The 24779-nt window shown below is 49.1% G+C and overlaps 1 protein-coding gene across 3 annotated transcripts; it reads left to right on the top strand.

Annotated features, from left to right (window-relative positions):
* The first annotated feature begins 13618 nt into the window (after nucleotides 1-13618).
* LOC120689463 (phenylacetaldehyde reductase-like) lies at nucleotides 13619-24419 on the top strand. Of its 3 annotated transcripts, none has more exons than XM_039971726.1 (5): nucleotides 13619-13834; nucleotides 13953-14131; nucleotides 14219-14407; nucleotides 14687-14850; nucleotides 23984-24419. In XM_039971726.1, the coding sequence occupies exons 1-5, from the start codon at nucleotides 13708-13710 to the stop codon at nucleotides 24126-24128; spliced, it is 804 nt and encodes a 267-aa protein (XP_039827660.1). In that variant the 5' UTR covers nucleotides 13619-13707; the 3' UTR covers nucleotides 24129-24419. The 3 variants fall into 3 exon arrangements, with proteins under 3 accessions (XP_039827660.1, XP_039827659.1, XP_039827661.1); XM_039971725.1 differs by lacking the exon at nucleotides 23984-24419 and adding an exon at nucleotides 15631-15896; XM_039971727.1 differs by lacking the exon at nucleotides 23984-24419 and adding an exon at nucleotides 15512-15771.
* The last annotated feature ends 360 nt before the right edge of the window (nucleotides 24420-24779 follow it).

The following is a 24779-nucleotide window of genomic DNA, read 5'->3' as shown; positions in this document are numbered from 1 at the left end:
TATCTCTCACGGGTCAATTTTGTCTCTGAACTATTAAAAAGTCCACTTTAGATTCTGAACTATGCAAAACGGGACAATTTCGCCCATTTGGTTATATGACGTGCCATAGTGGACCGTTAAGTCAGCGTCCAGTCGGATTAGAGTTGCAACTCACGTTGGAATGTCCTGCCTCAAATCGTTTGCCAAGGTTTTTTTTCCTCGGCGTCTAGGGTTTCCCTAGGTGACTCGAGGCACTTGTCGCTGTCGCCATAGTTCCCGTTCCTCCTCCCATCTCCAGTCCCTTTGATCCACACCGCTGTGGTGCTTGGATCCTCCTAGTTCCTGTGCAATCAGATCCACATATACTCTGCATTTGCAGCCCTAAAACTCTCCCTGCTAGCCTAGGTTTCGCGGCGACGGCGGCTAGGCGATCTGCCCTTGCTGGATCGGTGCTGGAAGGTGCCATGGAGGGGGTGGAGGGTTTGATGAGGAAAGTGCAGCTTTCGACGGCGGAGAGTAAGGGTTTGAAGATCGGATCGAAAGGAAAACCAACAGAAGGCGATGGAGGGCCTGCTCAGGCGCTGGGGAAGGTGTTGTCGGAGAAGTTCATCCATCCTGAGATGGTGGAGCAGGCGCTGGGGAGGGTATGGTGCCCCCTGAAGGGCATTGAGTGCAGATCGTTGGGGGAGAACAAATTCTTGATCACTTTCCTTCAAGACTCGGGGAAAAAGAAAGGCGCTGGATGAAGGACCTTGGATGATTTCAAAGGAACTTGTGGTGGTTGCTGATATTGACAGAAGGAAGTCGCTGGATGAGATCGAGTTCGTGTTGGTTCCGATCTGGATCCGAATTATGAATCTCCCGTTTGGTTTGATGAACAAGGAGGCGGGCATGACCTTTGGGAAGGAGATTGGTGAGTTCATGCTGGTGGACTTGGAAGATGGGGATGTACCGATCCGACGCTTTCTGAGGATCCGTGTTCGTCTCGACATCCGCAAACCTCTGATGCGTGGTGTCACGGTGGAGGATGATGATGGGAAGATGGGTAGATGGTGCCCGCTGGTGTATGAATACCTTCCGGACTTCTGTTACATCTGCGGGATTATTGGTCACACGGAGGGGGTGTGTTCTGTCCGCCTCCAGGAAGGAGAAGCTCCTCAGTACAATAAGTCGCTACACTTCATTCCTATGCGTGGACGTTCTGATGGTGAGGTGAGAAGAACGGATGTAGGGAGGAGTCTTGGCTGGAAACCCAACCCTAATGTGTCCCATGGGAGATCGGAGGGGGGGGGGGGGGGTTGGGTGGGCGGTGGAAATCCGATGGATCCCGTAGTGATGCGCCATCATGGAGGAGTAGTGAGGAGGGTCTGAGGAAGGAGGGTGGGAAGAAGGGGGACGAGGAAGAGGTCACTAGTCCTCTCAAACTGAAGGAGAACAGTGCGCCTCTGGACAAGGAGCGAGCCGCATGGGTGAAGAAAATTCTGAACCTTTCCAGCAAGCAGTTGCCAACGGATGGTGATCCACCTTCTGATCAGATGGACATTGTGCTGGCGGAGGGTGGTGCGGATGGTGCAACAGATGGGTATTCCCTCAGAAGCACCACGGAGGAGCTGAGGCATGATGAGGAGAAAGAGAACGTGAATAGGGCCATGCAGCCTGCGCATGCGGATTTGCCTGCAGGGAAAACGGGGTTGGTTGTGCCGGTGGAGGTGGGTGATCCCAATGCGACGACCGTCCCGAGCAATAAAGGAGGTCGCAGAACATATAAGAAGGAGCGTGAGGTGATCCATGGGCAAGATCAGCGCCTCCCACCTAGTGGTTCGAGGAAAAGGATCCTGGAGGAGGAGGTAGACGAGGAGCTGGGGGAAAAGAAGAGGGGCAGGAAGTTGGAGAAGGAAGTCTGTTCACCCAATGTTTCGATGAAAGCGGGGCTGCCGAAGCAGTCCTGCGGGAAGCAATGAAAATTATAGCTTGGAATTGCCGGTGGTTGGGAAACTCCCTGGCAATTCGTAGCCTTCTGAATCTTCAGAAGGAGGAGGATCCATATATTCTTTTCTTGTCCGAAACCAAAATGGATGAGAGGAGAATTGAAAGTTTGAGATGGAGACTTGGATTAACGAACTTGGTGGTAAAAGATTGCAAGGGGAAGAGTGGTGGTCTTGCGATCTTTTGGAGAAAGGAAATAAACCTCCAACTGCGAGGTATTTCTCGTTTCTACATTGATGCTGATGTGGTGGAAACGGATGGATTCATTTGGCGGTTTACAGGGTTCTACGGTGAACCAAAAACCGATCAAAAAGATCTGTCTTGGAAGGCTATGCGGAGTTTGAATGCTTCTCGTCGACGACCGTGGCTGTGTGTGGGGGACTTCAACGAAGTCCTACTTGGTTGTGAAAAGGAAGATGGTCAACCAAAAGCACAAGGCTGCATGGACCGGTTTAGGGAAGCTCTAGATGATTGTGCTCTCATGGACTTGGGTTTTGTCAGGGACCCCTTTACATGGCGGAACAATTGTCACAATAGCGACAATTATATTAGAGAGCGCTTGGATCGAGTAGTGGCGGATGAGGCCTGGTGCAGCAGATTCTCAGACTTCCGGGTGATCAACGGTGACCCACGACACTCGGATCATCGTCCGATCATTGTGGTGGTGAATGTGGAGGTGAGAAGTAGTGTGCGGCCAGAAGTGAAACCCTTCCGCTTCGAGGCAGGCTGGATACAGGAGGATCACTGCAAAACTATTGTGGACAATGCTTGGAATTTGACGATGGGTGTGCAGGCAGGCAATGTCGCCGAGGCTGTTAGAGAAGTGGGAGCAGACTTGTTGGATTGGAGCCGGAATGTCCTGGGTGACTTGGAGAAGAATATAAAACGCACAAAGACGAATTTGGAGGCGTGCAGAAAGCTGGAGATAAATGGGAGAAATATTGCTCGTGAGGAAATTCTGAAGTACAAATTGGAGAAATTAGAAGCTCGAAGAGAGTTGTATTGTCGCCAAAGAGCGCAAACCCATTGGCTGAAAAATGGGGATCGAAATACAAAGTTCTTTCATGCCTTCGCATCGGAGAGGAAAAAAAGAAATAGAATAAAAAACTAGTGAGGGATGATGGGGGAGTGGTGGAGGATGATCAGGAGATCCACGACCTTATAACTAATTTTTATAAAGATTTATTTTGCAGCTGTGCAGGGAATCGATATGATGAATTATTATCCCAAGTTGAATCCAAGGTCACTCCTTTGATGAACCAGTTTTTGCTGAAGGAATTCACTGATGAGGAGATCAAATCGGCCCTGAACAGCATGGGGGACCTTAAGGCGCCGGGCATGGATGGCATGCCGGCTCTTTTCTTCAAGCAGTATTGGGACACGGTGGGCGCTGATGTAACACGTGAGGTTAAGAACCTGCTGCAGGGAGGAGAGATGCCGAAGGGCTGGAATGAAACTGTAGTGGTGCTGATCCCCAAGGTCTCAAATCCCGAGCGACTGAAGGACCTCCGTCCTATCAGTTTGTGCAACGTTGTTTACAAGATCGCATCCAAGGTACTATCAAATCGCCTAAAGCTTATACTACCAGAGATTATTTCTTTGAACCAGAGTGCCTTTGTCCCTGGGCGTATGATTACAGACAATGTTCTACTGGCCTATGAACTGACACACTATATGTAGACAAAAAGAAGTGGAATTCAGAGTTATGCTGCCATCAAATTAGACATGAGCAAGGCCTACAATCGCGTGGAATGGTCATTCCTTGAAAAGATGATGATCAAACTGGGTTTTCATGAACGATGGGTTGCTACTATTATGAAGTGTGTTACCACAGTGTCCTACCGTATTAAAGTAAATGGCCAGCTCACTGAGGAATTTATGCCGGAGCGTGGTTTGCGACAAGGGGATCCCCTCTCCCCATATTTATTTTTGTTGTGTGCAGAGGCATTCTCGTGCTTACTCCTTGCTGTAGAAAGACGAGGAGATTTAGGAGCGAAAGTGTGACAAGATGCACCGAGCATTAATCACCTTTTGTTTATTGATGACTCTTTGCTTCTCCCGAAGAATGATGAACGGAGTGCAAATCATCTGCAAGATATACTTTCATTGTATGAGAACTGCTCAGGGCAAACGATAAATAAAGATAAGTCCTCTATTATGTTCAGTCAAAATGCAAAGAGTGCAGACAAATTACAAATGATGTCTGCTCTGGATATCAGAGTTGAAGCGCGAAATGATAAATACTTGGGCCTACCAGTATACATGGGGAAATCAAAAGAGAAGACATTTGCTTATCTAAAGGACAAGGTCTGGAAACGCATGCAAGGGTGGAAGGAAAAACTACTCTCCAAGGCAGGAAAGGAGATCCTTATAAAAGCAGTAGCCCAAGCAATCCCCAGCTACGCCATGTCCTGTTTTGATCTTACAAAAAAGTTGTGTGATGACATTAGCAAAATGATATGCAGATTCTGGTGGGCTCAGCTGAATAATGAGCATAAGATGCATTGGCTTTCCTAGGAAACTCTGTGCACTCGGAAGGAGGATGGTGGCTTGGGATTTCGAGACCTGCATCTGTTTAATTTAGCCATGCTCGCCAGGCAGGGTTGGAGAATACTATCAAATCCGGACTCACTGTGTGCCCGAGTTCTCCGGGCGAAATACTTCCCGGATGGTGATCTGTTAAATGTGAAAGAGGGACCAGGTATCTCATATTCATGGCGCAGCATAATCCGTGGTATGCAGGCACTTAAAAAGGGTCTCATTTGGCGAGTAGGCGATGGAACGCAGATTAATATTTGGCTTGACCCATGGATCCCGGATGGAGTTACAAGGAGACCGATCACACCAAGAGGTCACACTTTGTTAACACTGGTTTCAGAGTTGATAAACCCAACCACCGGTAATTGGGACCGACAGCTGATAGAGGAAGTGTTTTGGGAGGAAGACTGGGGGAGAATTCTGGGCATTCCTATCAAAGCAGGCATGGATGATCTGCTTGCCTGGCACTATGACGGTGTTCGGCTATCCTACAATCGGCTGCTTTTGGCTGGAGCCAGCAGTAGCCCGCCTGCCTGCTTACAGCCAGCCACTGTAGCAGCCAGCAGCAGGATTTAGACCATCCGAACGGAGCCTATGACAAGAAGGGCATTTTTTTCTGTCAAGTCCAACTACCATGTCTTAGTTGATGACCAAAAGAGGTCTGCTTGTCACCAGCAAGGAGAGAGCAGCTCCAGTTCTGGCCAATCTTCAGGAGCTAACTACAGCTGGAAGAACATATGGAAATTAGAATGCCCACCCAAGGTCAAACACTTTTTATGGAGGTTTACACACAATAGCTTACCACTTCGCAAGAATATCTGCAGGCGTGGGATGGATATTGATACTAGATGTCCTGTTTGTTGGAGATTGGATGAGGATGGGGGACACTGTTTTTTCAAGTGCAAACATGTGAAGTCTTGCTGGCGGGCACTAAATCTGGAAGGCGATCGGTTGGCTATGAGCAGTCTGTCATCCCCTCATGATGTGACTGAATAAATTCTGAAGCTGCCAAATGAGAAGATGCAACTAATCGTTGGGCTTCTGTGGTCATGGTGGAATGCTCGCAACAAAGCAAATGCAGGCGAGGGAATGAGAAGTACTGATGAGGTCATCTTTAGGGTGCGGTTGCTAATTCAGAAGGATCAGAAAGTAGAAGCTGGTGAAAGCATGATCGATGCAAGGGCAAATGTTCAGAGATGGGCACCATCGCCTGATGTCTGGAAAATCAATGTTGGCCCTGTTTGGTTTGATGAGTAGCACAAGTAGCACAAACTTTGACCAATAATTAGAGGTACTAAATAAAGTCAGTTTACGAAACTAACTCCACAATCCCTGCGCTACTTCGCGAGACGAATCTAATGAGACCTTTGATCGCACGATTAGAGAATGGTTATTGTAGCATCACTGTAGTCAATCGTCAATTAATTATCATCATTAGATTCGTCGCGAAAAGTTGCACTTATCCATAAAAAAATTTTACAAATAAACTTCGTTTAGTGCTTCATGCATGTAAGATTCTCTAATAGCGTGAGTTTGGGTAGCACGAAACAAACAGGGCCAACGGGAGAAAGAGGCATTCTCATCCGTGAGAAAGAGGCGTCAGGAGCCTGGCGCTTTGTCATCCGTGATGATCAATGCACTGCGGTGATGGCAGGTGCAAGGAAGCTGGCAGTGGTAACGGATGCTCTGTGCGCAGAGGCCCACGCCTGTGTTGCAGCGCTCCAAGCAGCAGCAGGTCAGGGAATGCAAAATATCATTCTGGAGTCTGATTCACAGACGTTGGTAAATGCCCTACAGACGACGGAGTATGATTTGGCATCGGGAGGTGTGCTTTTCAGAGAGGCTAAATTTATGTTGGCAATTATGTTTAGTTCGACGTCGGTTGTTCCTGCTTATCGTTCTTGTAATTCTGTGGCACATGCTTTAGCTCGCTTTGGTCGTGAACGGGACCCGGATCACCCAATCTTTTGGATGCATCCCCTCCCAAGTCTTGTAAACAATCTCTTGGTCCGTGATTCCACGGCAGGTTAATAAAGTAGCGAGCGTTGCCATAAAAAAAAGAAATATCCTGCCTCTCGTCCATGTGCTGAACACACACGCCGTGGAGCCATACTCCAAACTCAACTCAGGCCCTATTTAGATTTCAAAACGCAAAATCTAAAATTTTTATAAATCATTTGCATGGTGTATTAAATGTAGTCGAAAAATAAATCACATTACACCAATGGATTATAAATCGCTAGACGAATCTAATGAGCCTAACTAAATAGAACGTGATTAGACTCTAAATTGCTACAGTAATGCTATAGTAAACATGCTCTAATGATGAATTAATTAGGCTCATTATATTCGTATCGTAGTTTACAGACGAGATCTATAATTAATTTTGTGATTAGTCTACATTTAAAAATTCAAATATTGAAGGATTCTCTTCCAAAAATACAAAAATACAAAATACAAACTAATCTAAACAAACCCTCAAGTGCTCTCAGTCACATCGCAGCCCACGTCACATCTAGTGCCGGCCTCCAAGCCAGCTCGCCGCCCCCATCCCGGTTGCTTGTTGGACGTCGCAGGACGTCGCGCAGGTCGCCGCTCCATCATGGAGGTTGGCTGGCGATTGAAGATGAGTTAAGTTCTGCTCGTGGGATCTCAATTTGATTTGGGCGCGCTTTGATTTTTTTTTATGAAACTAGACACCAGAGAGCTGCCTGGGAGGGAGGGGCGAGGGAGCTGGGGCCCGGCACGGTGGCTAGCTGGGGCGACGAGGGAGCTCAGGGCCGACGCGCTGGCTAGTTGGGGCGGTGACGTAGCTCGGGTCCGGGCGTGGGGCTTCAAGCGAATCTGAATTTAGCTGGTTATATAGAGGATACAAACGGTATTTCCCATCATATGCTGACTGGACGCTGATTTGACGGTCCACAGTGGCACGTCACAATACCAAATGGACGAAATTGACCCGCTTTGCAGAGTTCAGGAACTAAAATTGACGTTTTGATAGTTCATGAATGAAATTAGCTATAGTTGAGGGACAACTTTGATCTTGTTTGTTTCCATCAGTTTTTTAGCCCTGTCACATCAAAAAGAATTATCGTGGTGTGAAAACCCACAGCCAGGTGGCGTAGTGCACCCGCCTAAACCCAGAGGGTGAGTACTCGGGGTTAGCTAGGACTAGTTCAATCTCGGTGGAAGAACGCGATGAACACAGCAGGTTTAGAGTGGTTCGGGCCGCCGGAGCGTAATACCCTACGTCCACTGTGTTGTATTGCTTGTGTTCTCAAGAGGTTGAGAACGGGATTGTTCGGAGTGAATCCGAGCTTGTGTTGTGTCTGCCTTCCCCTGGCCTTAGAGAGTCTGAAGAGTCCGTGCGAACTTGTGTTCTAGCGGGCGTGCTCTCCCTTTTATATGTCCAAGGGGAGCACGCACACTGAGCGGGGCCCCGATAGGTGGGCCCGACGATGTATTATAAACTACACTTTGGCCTTCAATGCCTCAGATCTGGAGATCTTGTCATCGGTTTCCGTGCGTAGCTTCTGACCAGGGATGGTCTTAAGCTGTCCTGTCAGAGTAGAGTCTAGCCTCTGCAGCCGCGCGTCGAGGTCATGATGAAGCGCCGAACTACTGGCTCAGTCCACTATAGCAGCGTGCACTGTTGCTCCAGTCAGTAGCTGGTCATCATGACTCGTCGCCCATGCGCGCGACACTGAGTCTTTAATGCTTGCCTTGGTAACTGATGAGCCGCCTCGGTAACTGGCGATCCACAGTGTGGACTGACAAAAGCTGCCCCGTGCCCAGAGGCAGCAGAGCCCGCCTCAACCACTCGCACTTAATGCGGGTGGGTGAGGGAGCTTCCAGCGGAAGGCTTGCGCCCGCGCCCGCGTCTGCGTGACACGTGGCGGCTCCTGACCCCTCCCGAGCAGCTTGCTGAGCCGAGAGCTGACGGGGTCCGGATAGGCACGTGGAGGTCCCGGACCCACCTGCGGGGGTCCGGGTCCGCGGCCACAGGTGCTGAGCATTTCCACCTCTAGGACACGTGTTGACACCGGACCCGTCCCCGAGCGGGAAGCGGGTCCGGGACCGTTGGTCCGGTGAGATGGAGGCGGACCCCAGGGGTCCGGCTGCTCAGCTCCTTAGGGCGTAGTTACGGATAACTACGCGAGTCTTGGCACAGTAGGAGTGGGTACCCCAGCTGCAGGATACCGACAAGAATCCTACCATTTATGAGTATAGAATAAAATCTGTTTATAAAACTTTTTTGATAGATGGGGCTAATTCGTGAGACGAATCTAATGAGCCTAATTAATCCATAATTTTTTACAGTGATGTTACAGTAACCATCCATTGATTATGGATTAATATATCTCATTGGATTTGTTTCACAGTTTAGCCTCAAGGTTCTGCAGTTAGTTTTGTAATAGACTACATTTAATACTTCTAAATACTAAGATTCTTTTTGATATGATATGAGCCTATTCAGTTTCCAAAAATTTTCATACGCTACAGTAACTTCGAATGTTTGACCACTAATTAGGAGTATTAAATGTTGATAACTGACAAAACTCATTCCATAACCCCAGTCAAAATCGCGAGACGAATCTAATTATGCAATAATTGGACAATGTCTAGCTACAGTAAACAATCTTTAATGATGAATTAAGTAGTCTTAATAGATTCGCCTCACGGTTTCTCGTCCATCCGTTTAATTAGTTTTATAATTAATTTATATTTAATACTTCTAATTAGTATTGTCGTGGTGCTGCAAACCACGGCCGGGTGGCGGAAGGCACCCGCCCTAGCCCAGAGGGTGTGTACTCAGGGGATAGCTAGTCTTAGATCGATCTCCCTCAAGAACACAAGGAACACAGCAGGATTTAGAGTGGTTCGGGCCGCCGGAGCGTAATACCCTACGTCCACTGTGTGTTGTATTGCCTTCCCACGAGAGTGAGGAGGTGTGAGAGCTTGAGTCTGTATGGATCTCATGTGTGAACCTGTGTTCTAGCGGGCGTGCTCTCCCTTTTATATGTCCAAGGGGAGCACGTACACTGAGCGGGGCCCCGACATGTGGACCCGGCGATGTATTATAAACTACACTTTGGCCTTCAATGGCTCAGATCCGGAGATCTTGTCGTCGGCTTCCGTGCGTAGCTTCTGACCAGGGATGGTCTTGAGCTGTCCTGTCAGAGTAGAGTCTAGCCTCTGCAGCCGCGCGTCGAGGTCATGATGAAGCGCCGAACTACTGACTCAGTCACTGTAGCAGCGTGTACTATTGCTCCAGTCAGTAGCTGGTCATCATGACTCGTCGTCCATGCTCGCGGCGCTGAGTCTTCAATGCTTGCCTTGGTAACTGACGAGCCGCCTCGGTAACTGTCGATCCACAGTGTGGACTGACAAAAGCTGCCCCGTGCCCAGCGGCAGCAGAGCACGCCTCAACCACTCGCACTTAATGCGGGTGGGTGAGGGAGCTTCCAGCGGAAGGCTTGCGCCCGCGTCTGCGTGACCCGCGTCTGCGTGACACGTGGCGGCTCCGGACCCCTCCCGGGCAGCTAGCTGAGCCGAGAGCTCACGGGGGTCCGGATAGGCACGTGGAGGTCCCGGACCCATCTGCGGGAGTCCGGATGGCGCGTGGAGGTCCCGGACCCACCTGCGGGGGTCCGGATGGCACGTGGAGGTCCCGGACCCACCTGCGGGGGTCCGGATGGCACGTGGAGGTCCCGGACCCACCTGCGGGGGTCCGGGTCCGCGGCCACAGGTGCTGAGCATTTCCACCTCTGGGACACGTGGTGACACCGGACCCGTCCCCGAACGGGAAGCGGGTCCGGGACCGTTGGTCCGGTGAGATGGAGTCGGAACCCAGGAGTCCGGCTGCTCAGCTCCTTAGGGCGTAGTTACGGATAACTACGCGAGTCTTGGCACAGTAGGAGTGGGTACCCCAGTTGCAGGGTACCGACAGAGGCCCCCGGGCCCGCCTCGGGAGAGGCGACGAACCCGCAGGTGGGGCCACTACTGTGAGCAACTTGGCTGCTTCTGGCGCCCAGCGGTGCGCGCCGCAAGGGTCTTGTCCTGCATCGTCTATCCTTTGGGTCACCTGCTGCATCATCACGTTTGGACCTGCACATGACTCAAGGCAGATGCTTAGTAGCGTGCCCACGGGTCCCAAATCCTGTTGGCTGTAATCCTTTGAGATAGACAGCTAGGTTCAGTGAACGGAGCTCAAGGGGCCGGCCTTTAGGTTAAGAGAAAGTCCGGACCTCCAGGTTCCCAGTCCTAGGTACTACGGCACTCATTCACAGGAGGTGGTGCGTGCAGGCTTAGGGTACGGAACCAGGCTAAGCGGCTACACGGCTCCGGACCTCCCCGGAGAATGAGTGCGCTTCCCTGAACCTGCAGGTTCCCAGGGGTCCGAACCCCTCTCTTCCATGAGGGGTCTCGAGCTAAGTCACTAACTAGCCAACTCAATTCGGACCACAATCACCGCACAAGAGTAAGAAGCCACGTGGGGGTTAGCGCAAACAGAATGCGTAGATTGAAATTGGAATGTAACATCCTTAGAGGTGAACTAAGAATAAACTTTTCCTTTATAACTAGATGTACATGAGATGTGCGATGTAAGCCAGAACACGGGTTTATGAGGCCGGAGCTGTCCGGACCTCCGGGCCCCCAGTCTTAGGTACTACGGTACTCGTCCTAGGGAGGTAGAGCATGCAGGCTTAGGGTACGGAACCAGGCTAAGCGGCTACATGGCTCCGGACCTCCCCGGAGGGTGAGTACGCTTCCCTGAACCTGGTTCGCAGAGGTCCGGACCCCTCCACGGGGGAGGCTCACCGGACTGGACCACACAGAAGTACTACCTAGTTACAAAGGAAAATGTTTTATTCCCTGCTGGGCCTCTAAGTGCAGGACTTACAGAGATGTAGAGCCGGGGGTGCGACCGGAGTCGGCTTTCCGCCGGAGAGAGCCACCAGAGTCGGCTTTCCGCCGGAGCGGGCTTGGTGCGACCGGAGTCGGCTTTCCGCCGGAGCGGGCTTGGTGCGACCGGAGTCGGCTTTCCGCCGGAGCGGGCTTGGTGCGACCGGAGTCGGCTTTCCGCCGGAGCGAGCCACCAGAGTCGGCTTAGTGCGACCGGAGTCGGCTTTCCGCCGGAGCGGGCTTGGTGCGACCGGAGTCGGCTTTCCGCCGGAGCGGGCTTGGTGCGACCGGAGTCGGCTTTCCGCCGGAGCGAGCCACCAGAGTCGGCTTAGTGCGACCGGAGTGGGCTTTCTGCCGGAGAGAGCCACCAGAGTCGGCTTAGTGCGACCGGAGTGGGCTTTCTGCCGGAGAGGGCTTCCTCTCATGAGTGAGGTATGCTGCGAGCTGGGATTTGTCGCTCCGCCGCTCGCAGCTTGTGAGGGGGCCCTTGACGGGCACCTTGACTCTTGCCGACGTGCAGCGCGCGCCGCTGCCGACGGTGGCTGCTCCACGGGCACGGTTGCCCCTGGCGCAGGAAGGCGAGAGGCGTGTGGCGCGGATGACGCCACACCCTCCGTCATCTCTACGTCGTCGTGGTGGTGGGAGTGCTCAACCACCCGAGCCATGGAGATGGGCAAGAGATGAGCTAAAACTAGCTAAAGCCCCCCTACCTGGCGCACCAAATGTCGTGGTGCTGCAAACCACGGCCGGGTGGCGGAAGGCACCCGCCCTAGCTCAGAGGGTGTGTACTCAGGGGGTAGCTAGTCTTAGATCGATCTCCCTCAAGAACACAAGGAACACAGCAGGATTTAGAGTGGTTCGGGCCGCCGGAGCGTAATACGCTACGTCCACTGTGTGTTGTATTGCCTTCCCACGAGAGTGAGGAGGTGTGAGAGCTTGAGTCTGTATGGATCTCATGTGTGAACCTGTGTTCTAGCGGGCGTGCTCTCCCTTTTATATGTCCAAGGGGAGCACGTACACTGAGCGGGGCCCCGACATGTGGACCCGGCGATGTATTATAAACTACACTTTGGCCTTCAATGGCTCAGATCCGGAGATCTTGTCGTCGGCTTCCGTGCGTAGCTTCTGACCAGGGATGGTCTTGAGCTGTCCTGTCAGAGTAGAGTCTAGCCTCTGCAGCCGCGCGTCGAGGTCATAATGAAGCGCCGAACTACTGACTCAGTCACTGTAGCAGCGTGTACTGTTGCTCCAGTCAGTAGCTGGTCATCATGACTCGTCGTCCATGCTCGCGGCGCTGAGTCTTCAATGCTTGCCTTGGTAACTGACGAGCCGCCTCGGTAACTGTCGATCCACAGTGTGGACTGACAAAAGCTGCCCCGTGCCCAGCGGCAGCAGAGCACGCCTCAACCACTCGCACTTAATGCGGGTGGGTGAGGGAGCTTCCAGCGGAAGGCTTGCGCCCGCGTCTGTGTGACCCGCGTCTGCGTGACACGTGGCGGCTCCGGACCCCTCCCGGGCAGCTAGCTGAGCCGAGAGCTCACGGGGGTCCGGATAGGCACGTGGAGGTCCCGGACCCATCTGCGGGAGTCCGGATGGCGCGTGGAGGTCCCGGACCCACCTGCGGGGGTCCGGATGGCACGTGGAGGTCCCGGACCCACCTGCGGGGGTCCGGATGGCACGTGGAGGTCCCGGACCCACCTGCGGGGGTCCGGGTCCGCGGCCACAGGTGCTGAGCATTTCCACCTCTGGGACACGTGGTGACACCGGACCCGTCCCCGAACGGGAAGCGGGTCCGGGACCGTTGGTCCGGTGAGATGGAGTCGGAACCCAGGAGTCCGGCTGCTCAGCTCCTTAGGGCGTAGTTACGGATAACTACGCGAGTCTTGGCACAGTAGGAGTGGGTACCCCAGTTGCAGGGTACCGACAAGTATTGTAAATGCTCCTAATAAATTTTGCCCAAATTTTTTTGGAAAGTAAACGGTCCCAAAGTTCAGCTCCTCAAATCAAACAAGCCGCGGCTATTTTCGCCAAACTTGAAAGGTCAGCGACGCCGCGACGTTATGTGCAGCAGCACGTGTTGGTACAGTGCCCAATTAACTGTTCCGGACTGTGTGTTGTAAAAAATCCAAAAGAGGTTACTGTTTTGTCAGATCCGAAGCGGCAAGCGGGCGCCAAACCGCCAACCGCATCCTAGGAGAGGAGATCGAGTGTCCGGTAGCCACTCGAGTGTCACACACTAGAGCACGGAGACCTCGACACGGCACGGGCAGAGCACGGCGAGAGAGGGAACATCGGGGCATGGCGAGCCGGGAAGCAAAGGGGGAGACGGTGCTGGTCACCGGCGCCAGCGGCTTCATCGGCTCGACGCTCGTCCGCGGCCTCCTCGACCGCGGCTACACCGTACGCGCCGGCGTTCTCAACCCCGGTCAGTAGCGCCGCGCTCCCCGGCTTTGCTTTCCGAAGCTCGCCACGGCGCCGTCGCGCAGAAAACACTGGTGGCTCGCCTGTGACGCGGAGCTTATCATTTGCGCGGTGATGTGCAGATGACGAGGCGGAGACGGACCACCTCCTGGCGCTCGCCGCCGGCGCCGGCGGGGGCCACCTCAGCATCTTCCGCTGCGACCTCCTCGACGGCGCCGCGCTCACCGACGCCGCGCGGGGCTGCTCGGGCGTCTTCCACCTCGCCTCCCCCTGCACCGTCGACCCCGTCAAGGACCACCTGGTAGTACAATCTTCGCCGTGGTGCCGTTGCCCTGGCGCCGCCAGCCCGTTCACCGGGCTGACATGCTATGTTTGTCTGCGGTTGCAGAATCAGCTGATGGTGCCGGCCGTGGAGGGGACGCGGAACGTGCTGCGCGCCGCCAAGGAGGCCGGGGGCGTGCGGCGGGTGGTGGTGACCTCGTCCATCTCGGCCATCGTGCCCAGCCCCGGGTGGCCCGCCGGCGAGGTCCGCGACGAGCGCTGCTGGACCGACATCGACTACTGCGAGAAGAATGGGGTGAGACTGTCAGCCTGCGTACTGGGCAACTCCAGCTTGGGTTCTTCCCCCTCAATGAACTCTGAACTCTTTTTTTTTTTCTTTCTCTGAAAGGATTAACTCTGAACTTTGGAAACAATGGCATCGTAGTGTACATCATAGATTATCTGATAAATGATGCCATCAGCTTGGGAAACTCATTGAACATCAACAGTTCCACACTGAAGATAGTCTGCAGGATATGTAGGATGCAGTTTCTGCAGAGCCTGGATTTCATCAGTAATCTCGCTGTTATATCAGGTTTGGTACCCTGCTTCCAAGACACTGGCAGAGAAGGCAGCGTGGAAGTTTGCAGAGGAGAACGGGCTAGATGTGGTTGTGGTTAACCCGGGGACTGTTCTGGGGCCGATGATTCCACCAACCATCAACGCTAGCATGGCCATGATCCGTCAGCCTCCACGAAGGTAAGCATATTACATGATAATTTATTGCTTGCTGATGTAGGACAGTATTTGATACTACCTCCGTCCCATAATATAACAACTTTTTGACTTTTTAAAATCAAATATTTTCATCTTTGACCGTAGATGGTAAAAAAAATATAAAGATTGACAACATAAAAGTGATATTAGTTTATACGTCATGAAACCAACTATTGTAACATGTAATCTTTTCTATTTAAAAGTAATTATTTTTTGAGATATTATTGGTCAAAGAAAAAATGTTTGACTTTGAAAAGTCAAAAGGTTGTTATATTTTGGGATGGATGTAATATTTTTTTTAATTCTTTCATCTAAAGACCGAATGCAATTGTCAACTTATCATGACCTGGTCCTTTGGGATAAGCATCTTCAAATCAGCATGCTAAACTTTCTGTCATGATCAGTACTACTCTCTCCGTTCCAAAATGTAGGTCGTTTTGGCTTTTCTAGATTCATAGTGTTTGCTATGCATCTAGATATAACATATGTCTAGATACATAACAAAATATATGAATATAGAAAAGTCAAAACGACCTACATTTTGGAACGGAGAGAGTATGTTGTTATTATCTAGGCTCTGAACCCTTATTACTTAATTTTTATTTATTTTTTCTACTTGATGCTGTACATGAACAAATTTCAGGCATCAGCGGTTTCAGTTGGTATAATGATCGTGCATTGGCATTGTGCAAACAAAACAAAAGTGACATGTATGTAGTGTTCAAAACAGAATCAAAGCAGCACCTTCCTGCCTGCCTGCAGGTTGCGCAGAGGAGTACGCGGATTTCTTCATGGGACCAGTCCATGTGGAAGACGTTGTCTTGGTTCATATCCTTGTGTTCGAGAACCCATCAGCGTCCGGGAGGCACATCTGCGTGGAGTCCATCTGTCACTGGAGCGACTTCGCGGCCAAAGTCGCGGAGATCTATCCCAACTACAACGAAATTTGCGCCTCTCCTTTTGGATACACGATAAGTATATGGAGTACTAAATATAGTTAAACAACAAAATTAATTGCACAGTTTGGATATACACGGCGAGATGAATCTTTTGAGCCTAATTAGTGCATGATTAGTCATAAGTGCTACAGTAACCCACTTGTGCTAATGATGCGGTCAAAAGTCTCAAAAGATTCGTCTCGCGGTTTTCAGGTGAGTTCTGAAATTAGTTTTTTAATTAGTGTTCGAAAAGTCCTCCCGACATCTGGTCAAACTGTTGATTTGACAACCAAAATTTTTTAGTTTGGGAACTAAACGCGCCCAAAGTGCCCAAGTAAGCAAGCCACCATCCAAACCTTTTTCTTTTCTCCTTGAAAAATGAACGAAATTTTGGTGTCTGGGTATGTGACTGAGCCTTAGGTCCTCTTGACACAGAGTTGCGCCAAATACACCTGAATGCGCTAAAACGCGCGACGATCGTCAAAACGATCAACACAGCAAAAACCCAAGGCGGACCGGTCTGACCGGTTTCGCTGACCAGTCTGGCCGGTGCAGGCAGGGAACTCGTGAAGACCTAGAACAGCGAGCTCGGGAGGGACCCCATCGGAGCTCGTGAACGTAGGGTTGCTCTGAGGTCGGCAGTCCACTCAGAACGTCTTCAAACGCCGTCGAGACGAAGAAAGAAAGTAATTTAGGGTTGGAAAAGGCTAGGGTTTGAGAGATAAAAAGTAAAGCAATTTTTGTATTTATTCGATTGGGAATTACCTCAATCGGCCTTAGCCTTTATATTTATAGGCCGGGGAAGACGTACCCCTTCATGAGTAGGATTACAAAAAGACTCTAAAGTACATGCCTAATTCTACTCGGACTCTACAGATCAAACTGGTCCGACCGGTCGGGTCAGACCGGTCGGACCTGACGTGCCAAATTTGGCCGTCAACATATGCCCCCCTTCTTTTTAGTGAATATACGAGCTAAAAAGCAAGAACAATAATACATCATGTAACATAAGGACCTAAAAATACTGCTAAGGGCGATCTTTAAGAATCGGCCATCTTTCGTCTTCAAACTTCTTGCCACACGCTGGGGTAATATTTCTTCCAGTATCTTCCATTGACAGCTCTGGGTAGATGATCTCCTTGCAACGTCTCCAACATATAAGAATTCCCGAAGATGACTTTGACAATCCTGTACGGACCCTCCCAACTTGGCGACAATTTACAAAACTTATTGCTTTTCATTCCAAGAGGCAAAATTGTCCTTCATACTACATCTCCAACCTGAAAAGATTTACTTTTTATCTTTTTGTTGTAAGCTTTAGCAACCCGAAGCTTATCTTTCTCAATCTCCTTCAAATCCTTCAATCGCTTGTCGGTCACCTCATCAATATCATCCATCATTGAATTGTAGTAATCAACAGCGGACAAATCATTTTGCTTAGCCAATCTATAAGCATCCAGATTTATCTCAATGGGTAAAACGGCCTCTTGACCATATACAAACTCAAAAGGAGTAACCTTGGTAGCACCATGATGAGATATTCGATGAGCCCATAATGCTTCGGACAACACTTCATGCCACCTCTTAGGATTTTCTTCTATTTTCTTCTTGATAAGCTTGATCAAAATCTTATTACTTGACTCGGCCTGTCCATTGGCCTGGGCATAATACGGAGATGAATTGAGCAACTTGATCTTGTAAGATTCGATGAATGCACGCACTTCCTTCGATATGAATGAAGAACTTTGATCCGTAGTCAAAGTTTGAGGAATACTGAATCTATGAATAATATGCTCAGTTATAAACTCAATTATCTCTCTATGTGTCATATTCTTCACAGGAACTGTTTCGGTCCACTTAGTAAAATAATCCATAGCAACCAACACGAAATGATGCCCTTTCGAAGATGGAGGATTAATTTGTCCAATAAAATCCAACCCCCAACCTCGGAACGGCCATGGTTTAATAATAGGATGCAACGATGCAGCAGGCACTAACTGCAAATCTCCAAACCGTTGACACTCATCGCATCCTTTATAATACTTAAAACAATCCGAAACCATGGAAGGCCAAAAAAAACCGGTTCTCCTAAGCAACCACTTCATTTTAGGAGCCGATTGATGAGTGCCACATATGCCTTCATGAACTTCTCCCATAGCAACTTTGGCCTGATCCAAGTCCAAACAGTTGAGAAGCAAATCTTCGGCAGTTCGTCGATAAAGTTCATTATCGATCAAAATATATTTGAATGCTGCACGCCGAATATTCCTCTCTGCACCACGACCAGGATCTTTTAAGATAAGAGAAGGAACTCTCCAATCCTAATCTTCGGTCTTTTCCGTAACCGAATCGGTGTTTCCTGACGACGGGGCGGTCAGACTGGTCTCTGGACCGGTCAGACCGGTCTGGGCGGTCAGATCGGTTGCTTCAACCGGTTTGACCGGTTCGTTCAGAACCTGTAGCTCGGCTTCAATTTGCATCGGCTTTTTAACGTTGAATTTTCCTTTTCTGACATCATAGCCAGATGCTTGCTGAGCTAGAGCGTTAGCCTGTCCATTTTATTCTCTTGGCAAATGTCTTATAACAAATTCATCAAAAGAAGAAATAATGTCGAGGCATTTATCAAGATATGCATTTAATGAACAATTATAGCATTGGCATACTTTGGATACTTGCTGCACAATGAGAAGTGAATCACCAAAAACCTCAACATGCTTCACGCCCATGGATTGTAAAATCTCCAAACCAAATAATAATGCTTCATACTCAACTTGGTTATTTATGCAATATTCTTCCAATCGATTTGAGAACTCAAAAACAGCACCACTTGGAGATATAAGAACAACACCGATTCATCTCCCATCATCACAAACCGATCCATCAAAATAAAGCTTCTATGGTGTGCAAAAAAAATGGCCGATTTCTAAATCGTGCTCATCATTAATCCGATACTCAACAATGAAGTCCGATACGATTTGACCTTTCATAGATTTCAAAGGTTCACAAGCCAAATCATATTCAATCAAAACATATGCCCACTTGCCGATTCTACCACTCAAAATCGGCTTTTGCAATATATGTTTTATCACATCGGTTTGACATACTAGTATACATGTACTAGATAGTAGATAGTGTCGCAATTTGGTACAAGCATGATATAAAGACAAGCACAACTTTTCAATAAAAGTATGCCTTGTTTCTACATCAATAAGTCGTCGGCCTATATAAGTAACAACATACTCCTTCCATTCGATGTCTTGAGTCAAAACAACTCCAATAACCTTATCTTCGGCCGCTATATAAAATTTAAAAGGAACACATCTCTTAGGTGCTTTAAGAACCGGCGGCGAAGATAAGTAATATTTAATCTTTTCGAATGCCTCTTGCTGTTTTGCCCCCCAAGTGAATTCGGCTTCATTCTTTAACCAAAGAATAGGAGTAAAGCATCAATTTTCCCGGACAAGTTAGGAATAAACCTTTTTAAGTAATTTACCTTGCCCAAAAACTTTTGCAAATCCTTCTTACAAGTAGGAGCTTCAACTCTCTTCATGGCTTCAATTCTTTTAGGATCAATCTCTATGCCCTCCTCATGAATAATGAAACCAAGGAACTTTTCAGCCGATACTCCAAAAGCACATTTGAGTGGATTCATCTTCAAACCATACAGACGCATCCTTTCAAGAGCAAGTCTTAAATCGGCTAAATGAGAATCCAAACCGGCCGATTTAATGACAATATCATCAATGTACACTTTCAAGATGACACTAAGCAAATTATGGAAGATTAAATTCATAGATCTCTGATAAGTTGCACTAGCATTCTTCAAACCAAAAGTCATAACCACCCATTCAAATAAACCAACAAATCCGGGACACACAAAGGCCGTTTTAGACGTATCTTCCTCGGCCATGAATATTTGATTGTAACCCGCGTTACCATCAAGAAAGCTAATAACACGATGTCCCGATGCTTCATTAATTAACATATCGGCTGTAGACATAGGATACTCATCCTTGGGAGTAGCTTTATTGAGATCTCTAAAATCAATGCAAACACGAATCTTGCCCGAATCTTTCTTTTCAACCGGCACAATATTAGAGATCCAATCCGTATAACGACAAGACCGAATAAAACCAGCATCTAATAATCGATTAATCTCCTCTTTAATTCGGTCATAAATACTAGGATTGAAACGTCTAGCCGGTTGTTTATAAGGTTTAAAACCAGCTTTGATTGGTAAACCAAGCTCAACAAGATCATGACTCAATCCCGGCATTTCAGAATACTCCCAAGCAAAACAATCAATATATTCTTTCAATAACTTTATTAAATCATCTTTAAACTCAACCGATAAATTCTTGTTTACAAAAGTCAGCCTAGGAATATTACCATCACCTAGATCTACCTTTTCTAAAGGATCAGCCGACGTAAAACCTTGGCCCAGCTTGTCCATATCTTCTGACTCTTTAATAGTTTCGCACTTATCGTTCGCACACGCCCGATGGTGCTCAATAAGCTGCTGGAGCCACTCTGCGCTGGACCGGTCTGACCGGTCTGACCCACCGGTCTGACCGGTCTGCTCTGATGGCCGATCCAAAGAGGACCGGTCTGACCGGTCATAGGACCCGGTCTGACCGGTTGCACCTGAGTCGCCTGCTGAACTCATCTTTACAGCATTAAGTGATTTAGCCGATTTTCCATCGGCTTTAGAGTTGCAGGAACGAAACCTTCCTTGGTGCAACTGATAAGCTCATAATCGGACAGATCCAAGCCCGATAAGCACTTAACGTTGTCATTGGCACCAATGGAATTGGAATCGGCGGTAGCTATGAAGGAAGAAGTGTCACCAGGCACTATCTCAACCTCATCACTGATCCACTGAATAAGAAATTGATGCAAGGTAGACGGAACACATTGATTGGCATGAATCCAATTACGTCCAAGTATTAAACTGAAGTTACCTTGCACTTCCGAGACGAAAAAGGTTGTGGCGAGCGTCTTGCTTCCAATGGTCAACTCCATGGATGCAACCCCCTTGGCACCAATGGGATCACCTCCACCCACGCCGCTAACCATCATGTTGGTCTTGATCAGCTCCTCGTCCTTCCCGTCAAGCTTCTTGTATAATGAGTAGGGCATAAGATTTACAATGGCCCCACCATCCACTAACATGCGAGAAATCGGCTTTCTATTAAGATGTCCCCTCATGTAGAGAGCTTTCAAGTGATTATCCGATTCCTTGGGCTTCTGGAACACAGCATCACGAGGCCCAAATTGAAGATGAGCCACCTCCTCTTCGGGAATTATGAGGTAATCCGAAGACATGTGCACAACGTTGATCTCCAAATTGTTGTGCTCCGGGGACACCTCATAATCCACCAGTTCCTCTTCTTCTGTAGAGATGGTTCCACTTCGTCGATCCGAGAAACCGAAATAGGCTCTGCTGATTTGACTGCGCTCGCTGTACTGGGATCGGTCTGACCGGTGTCTCAGGGCGGTCTGACCGGTTGAGAGAACCGGTCTGACCGGTCGCCGGGGTCGGTTCGACCAGTCCCTCTGATGGCTGTTCAATCGTCTTGACCTGCCACACTTTGCCTTGAGGGATCATAGGCCTGTACTTGTTGAAATACTCATCACTCGCCTTCTCTGCTTTCTGCTCCCTCTTTTCCTTATTGAGAAGACGTTGGAGCTTCCTCTTTTGGGTATGCGTCAAACCCTCGGGACACCAACGAGGTTGATGGTACTTGTCCGCTACCTTGTTGCCACCAGCCTCATGATTGTTAGCAGTAAAAGGTTTCTGAACAGGAGGAGCAGAAGAAGTAGCCGATTTATCAATCACCATCGGCTCCTTACCCTTATCTTGCACAACCACTTTAATCTCATCGATCTGAACAACAGTATCGGCTTTAGCCTTCTCTGGAGTAATTTCTGGTTGCACCTCTGACTTCCTTTCCTTCACGCGGTATTCAACCCGCTGAGGAACAAATCATGCCGGTCTCTGCTGATACCGGTCTAACCAGTCATAGGGGATCGGTCTGACCGGTGGCGCCTGCTGAGCTGGACCAGATTGGTGTGCTCCCAATCGGTCGTGTACTGGCGTTCTGGACTTTTCCCCCCTTTTGATATGGTGGCGGATATGGCATTGGAAAGCACTGGAGCCAAATCCCCTCATGCTTCTACACCGGATTAACTGCATTTGACGCCGGTGGGGACCAAGGCATAGTAGCATTAACCATAATGGAATCAAAACCTTCAAGTTTCTCTTTCAAATAAGAACGCAAGCCATTAAACACCAAATCCGCCAAATCCTTTTCCGAAAGGGATGAATTAAAACACTATTTTTCAAAGCCTTAAATCTTTGGAAGTAATCCAAAACCGATTCATCTCGGTTTTGTTTAACCGATGTCAAGTCTAGCAATCGAACTTCGGCTTCCACACTATAGAAGTGATCATAAAATTTGCGCTCTAACTGATTCCAATTTAAAATTGATCCCGGCGCAAGTGAAGAAAACCAAGAGAAAACGGTTCCGGTCAAAGACAAAGAAAATAAGAGAACCCGCAAAGCATCATTAAGATCCGCTTCTCCCAATTGCAAGACATATTAGCTAGCATGCTCCCAAGTCGTGCGAGAATCTTCACCATTGAATTTAACAAACTCAGGAACGCGCCAACCAGCAGGACATGAAATAAAATCAAACTCATGAGGATATGGCTTTTGATATAAACGTGACCAACCCATATCAATCCCAAGTTTAGATTTAAGTACACCGGCCAAATCCTCTTTAAATCTATTGAAATCGGCCTGATAAGCACCACTGGCCGAAGCATACGAAGAGGACGAAACACGTTGTGCGGTAGGCCTGGTGTAAGCCATGTTAGTATTAGGAATCGGTCCTCGATGAGGTCCAGATCCCTGCTGTGATGTAGCATGAGGCCCTGTATGCATCACTATCTCATTGGTTCGGCTAGGGACGGCCGAACTAGGGTTAGATGTGTGCGGTGCAAAGGGCACTGGGTGCTGCCCCGTCAGACCGGTCTGACCGCCTACACCGGTCTGACCGGTCGATGAGACCGGTTGGACCGATGGCACGTGGACAGTAGATGGCAGCAGAGTTTGCCCTGGGAACGAGTTCGGCGGTATCCCATAGAATTGATCTTGGGTAAAAGATGTGCCAGCCGAATCTGCTTCTATGAATTGAGCGCCACCCTCGACAGTTTTACCTTTTTTAAGAGCTGCAATCTCATCGTTGAGCCCAGCAAAAGTCTCTCCCGCGGCCACTTGTGCAGCAGATATTTTCGAATCTACCATGAGAGAGAATTGCTTGACCAATTCAGAGGGATCATTAGGAAGTATCTCGACCTTGTCTTGGTTCAGCTTGAATGATGGCATCACGAACTCTCCGACCATCTTGAATAGTCCTCCTCGCACCTTCTTGAATATTTGAATGAAGTGCTCCCTCAGGTGCTCTTCAGCGATGAGGTAGTCCTTGCGCTCCTCTTCGGTGAGCTCCTCCATGGTCGCCTTGATGATGTTGTCGTTGTGGATTTCACCATGAGTACCCATCTTCTCGGAGAAGCTAGATTAGATCGGTTTTAAAGCCAGATTAATCTGTTCCCCAGCGGAGTCGTCAAAATGTGTGTTGACACAGAGTTGCGCCAAACACACCTGAATGCGCTAGAACGCGCGACGATCGTCAAAAAGATCAACACATCAAAAACCCTGGGCAGACCGGTCTGACCGGTTTCGTCGACCGGTCTGACCGGTGCAGGCAGAGAACTCGCGAAGACCTAGAACAGCGAGCTCGGGAGGGACCCCGTCGGAGCTCGTGAACGTAGGGTTGCTCTGAGGTCGGCAGGCCACTCAGAACGTTTTCAAACACCGTCGAGACGAAGGAAGAAAGCAATTTAGAGTTGGAAAAAACTAGGGTTTGAGAGATAAAAAGTAAAGCGATTTTTATATTGATTCGATTGGTAATTACCTCAATCGGCTTTAGCCTTTATATTTATAGGCCGAGGAAGACGTACCCCTTCATGAGTAAGATTAAAAAAAACTCTAAAGTACATGTCTAATTCTACTCGGACTCTACAGATCAAACTGGTCCGACCGGTCGGGTCAGACCGGTCGGACCTGACGTGCCAAATTTGGCCGTCAACGGGTCCGTTCCTTTGCGTTGCAGGTTGCCCAAGGATACCCAGCCTGGGCTGGTAAGAGCGGAGGTGGGGTCCAAGAAGCTCATCGCGCTAGGGCTGCAGGTCAGCCCCGTGGAGAAGATCATCAGGGATGCCGTGGAGAGCCTCAAGAGCAGAGGGTTCATCTCCTAAATGGGTGATGATGGCTGGGTACTGTGGTGTCGTCCTCCTGGGCCTTGCTGGTAGTACTACAAAACAGTAATAAGGGTGTCACTAGGTAATAAGATACCGTTGGAATCGTGCAATCTAGCGCGGCGCTGGGCTAAAAATGCTCAAGCGTTTGCAAGAAGTGCATTCTGAAACATGAAGTTCCAAGTTCCAAGTTGGGATGCCTGTTGAGATGACGCCAACGCATGCAAGCAACGCATAGCTTGTTCTGACCGTTCTAATAAATGGTTGACGCGACTGTATTGTGCCATGTCATTTTGCTCGTTGTTATCTAAAACGAAAAGGTTTCAGTTACAGTAATGCTGCAGTTTAAAGTAGCGCAAAGCAACTAGTATGCCGGATTGTGGCTGTTGTGGAAAGTTTTTCTTCGGAAAGAGAAGAAAAAAACTGTTGTTCAGGATGACGGCCGCGAAAGCACGGGCAGCCGAGCACACCGAGGCGAGGCAGCAGCTTCTTCTCCTTCGCTGTTGTCCTCATTTTCTCACCATTGCGACGTTAGATTGCGAGGAACCAGCGCAAGTTAATCCCTTCTAATTGAGTCATCATCCCTTGATCAACTCAATTAGAAAGGACTAACTCTGATAGTCCTTAGAATGTGTCATGAGTACCGCCCAG

Source organism: Panicum virgatum, chromosome 9N, assembly GCF_016808335.1.
Source record: "Panicum virgatum strain AP13 chromosome 9N, P.virgatum_v5, whole genome shotgun sequence".
Taxonomy (NCBI): domain Eukaryota; kingdom Viridiplantae; phylum Streptophyta; class Magnoliopsida; order Poales; family Poaceae; genus Panicum; species Panicum virgatum.
Note: the sequence above shows the minus strand (reverse complement) of the source record. Positions and strands in the feature narration are given on the sequence as shown.

Excerpts from the sequence above, each read along its gene's own strand:
- LOC120689463 (XM_039971725.1), top strand. The coding sequence starts at position 13,708 with ATGGCGAGCCGGGAAGCAAAGGGGGAGACGGTGCTGGTCACCGGCGCC. Across the intron at positions 13,835-13,952 it reads CGCCGGCGTTCTCAACCCCG|ATGACGAGGCGGAGACGGAC; the intron begins GTCAGTAGCGCC and ends GGTGATGTGCAG. Across the intron at positions 14,851-15,630 it reads ATCCGTCAGCCTCCACGAAG|GTTGCGCAGAGGAGTACGCG; the intron begins GTAAGCATATTA and ends GCCTGCCTGCAG.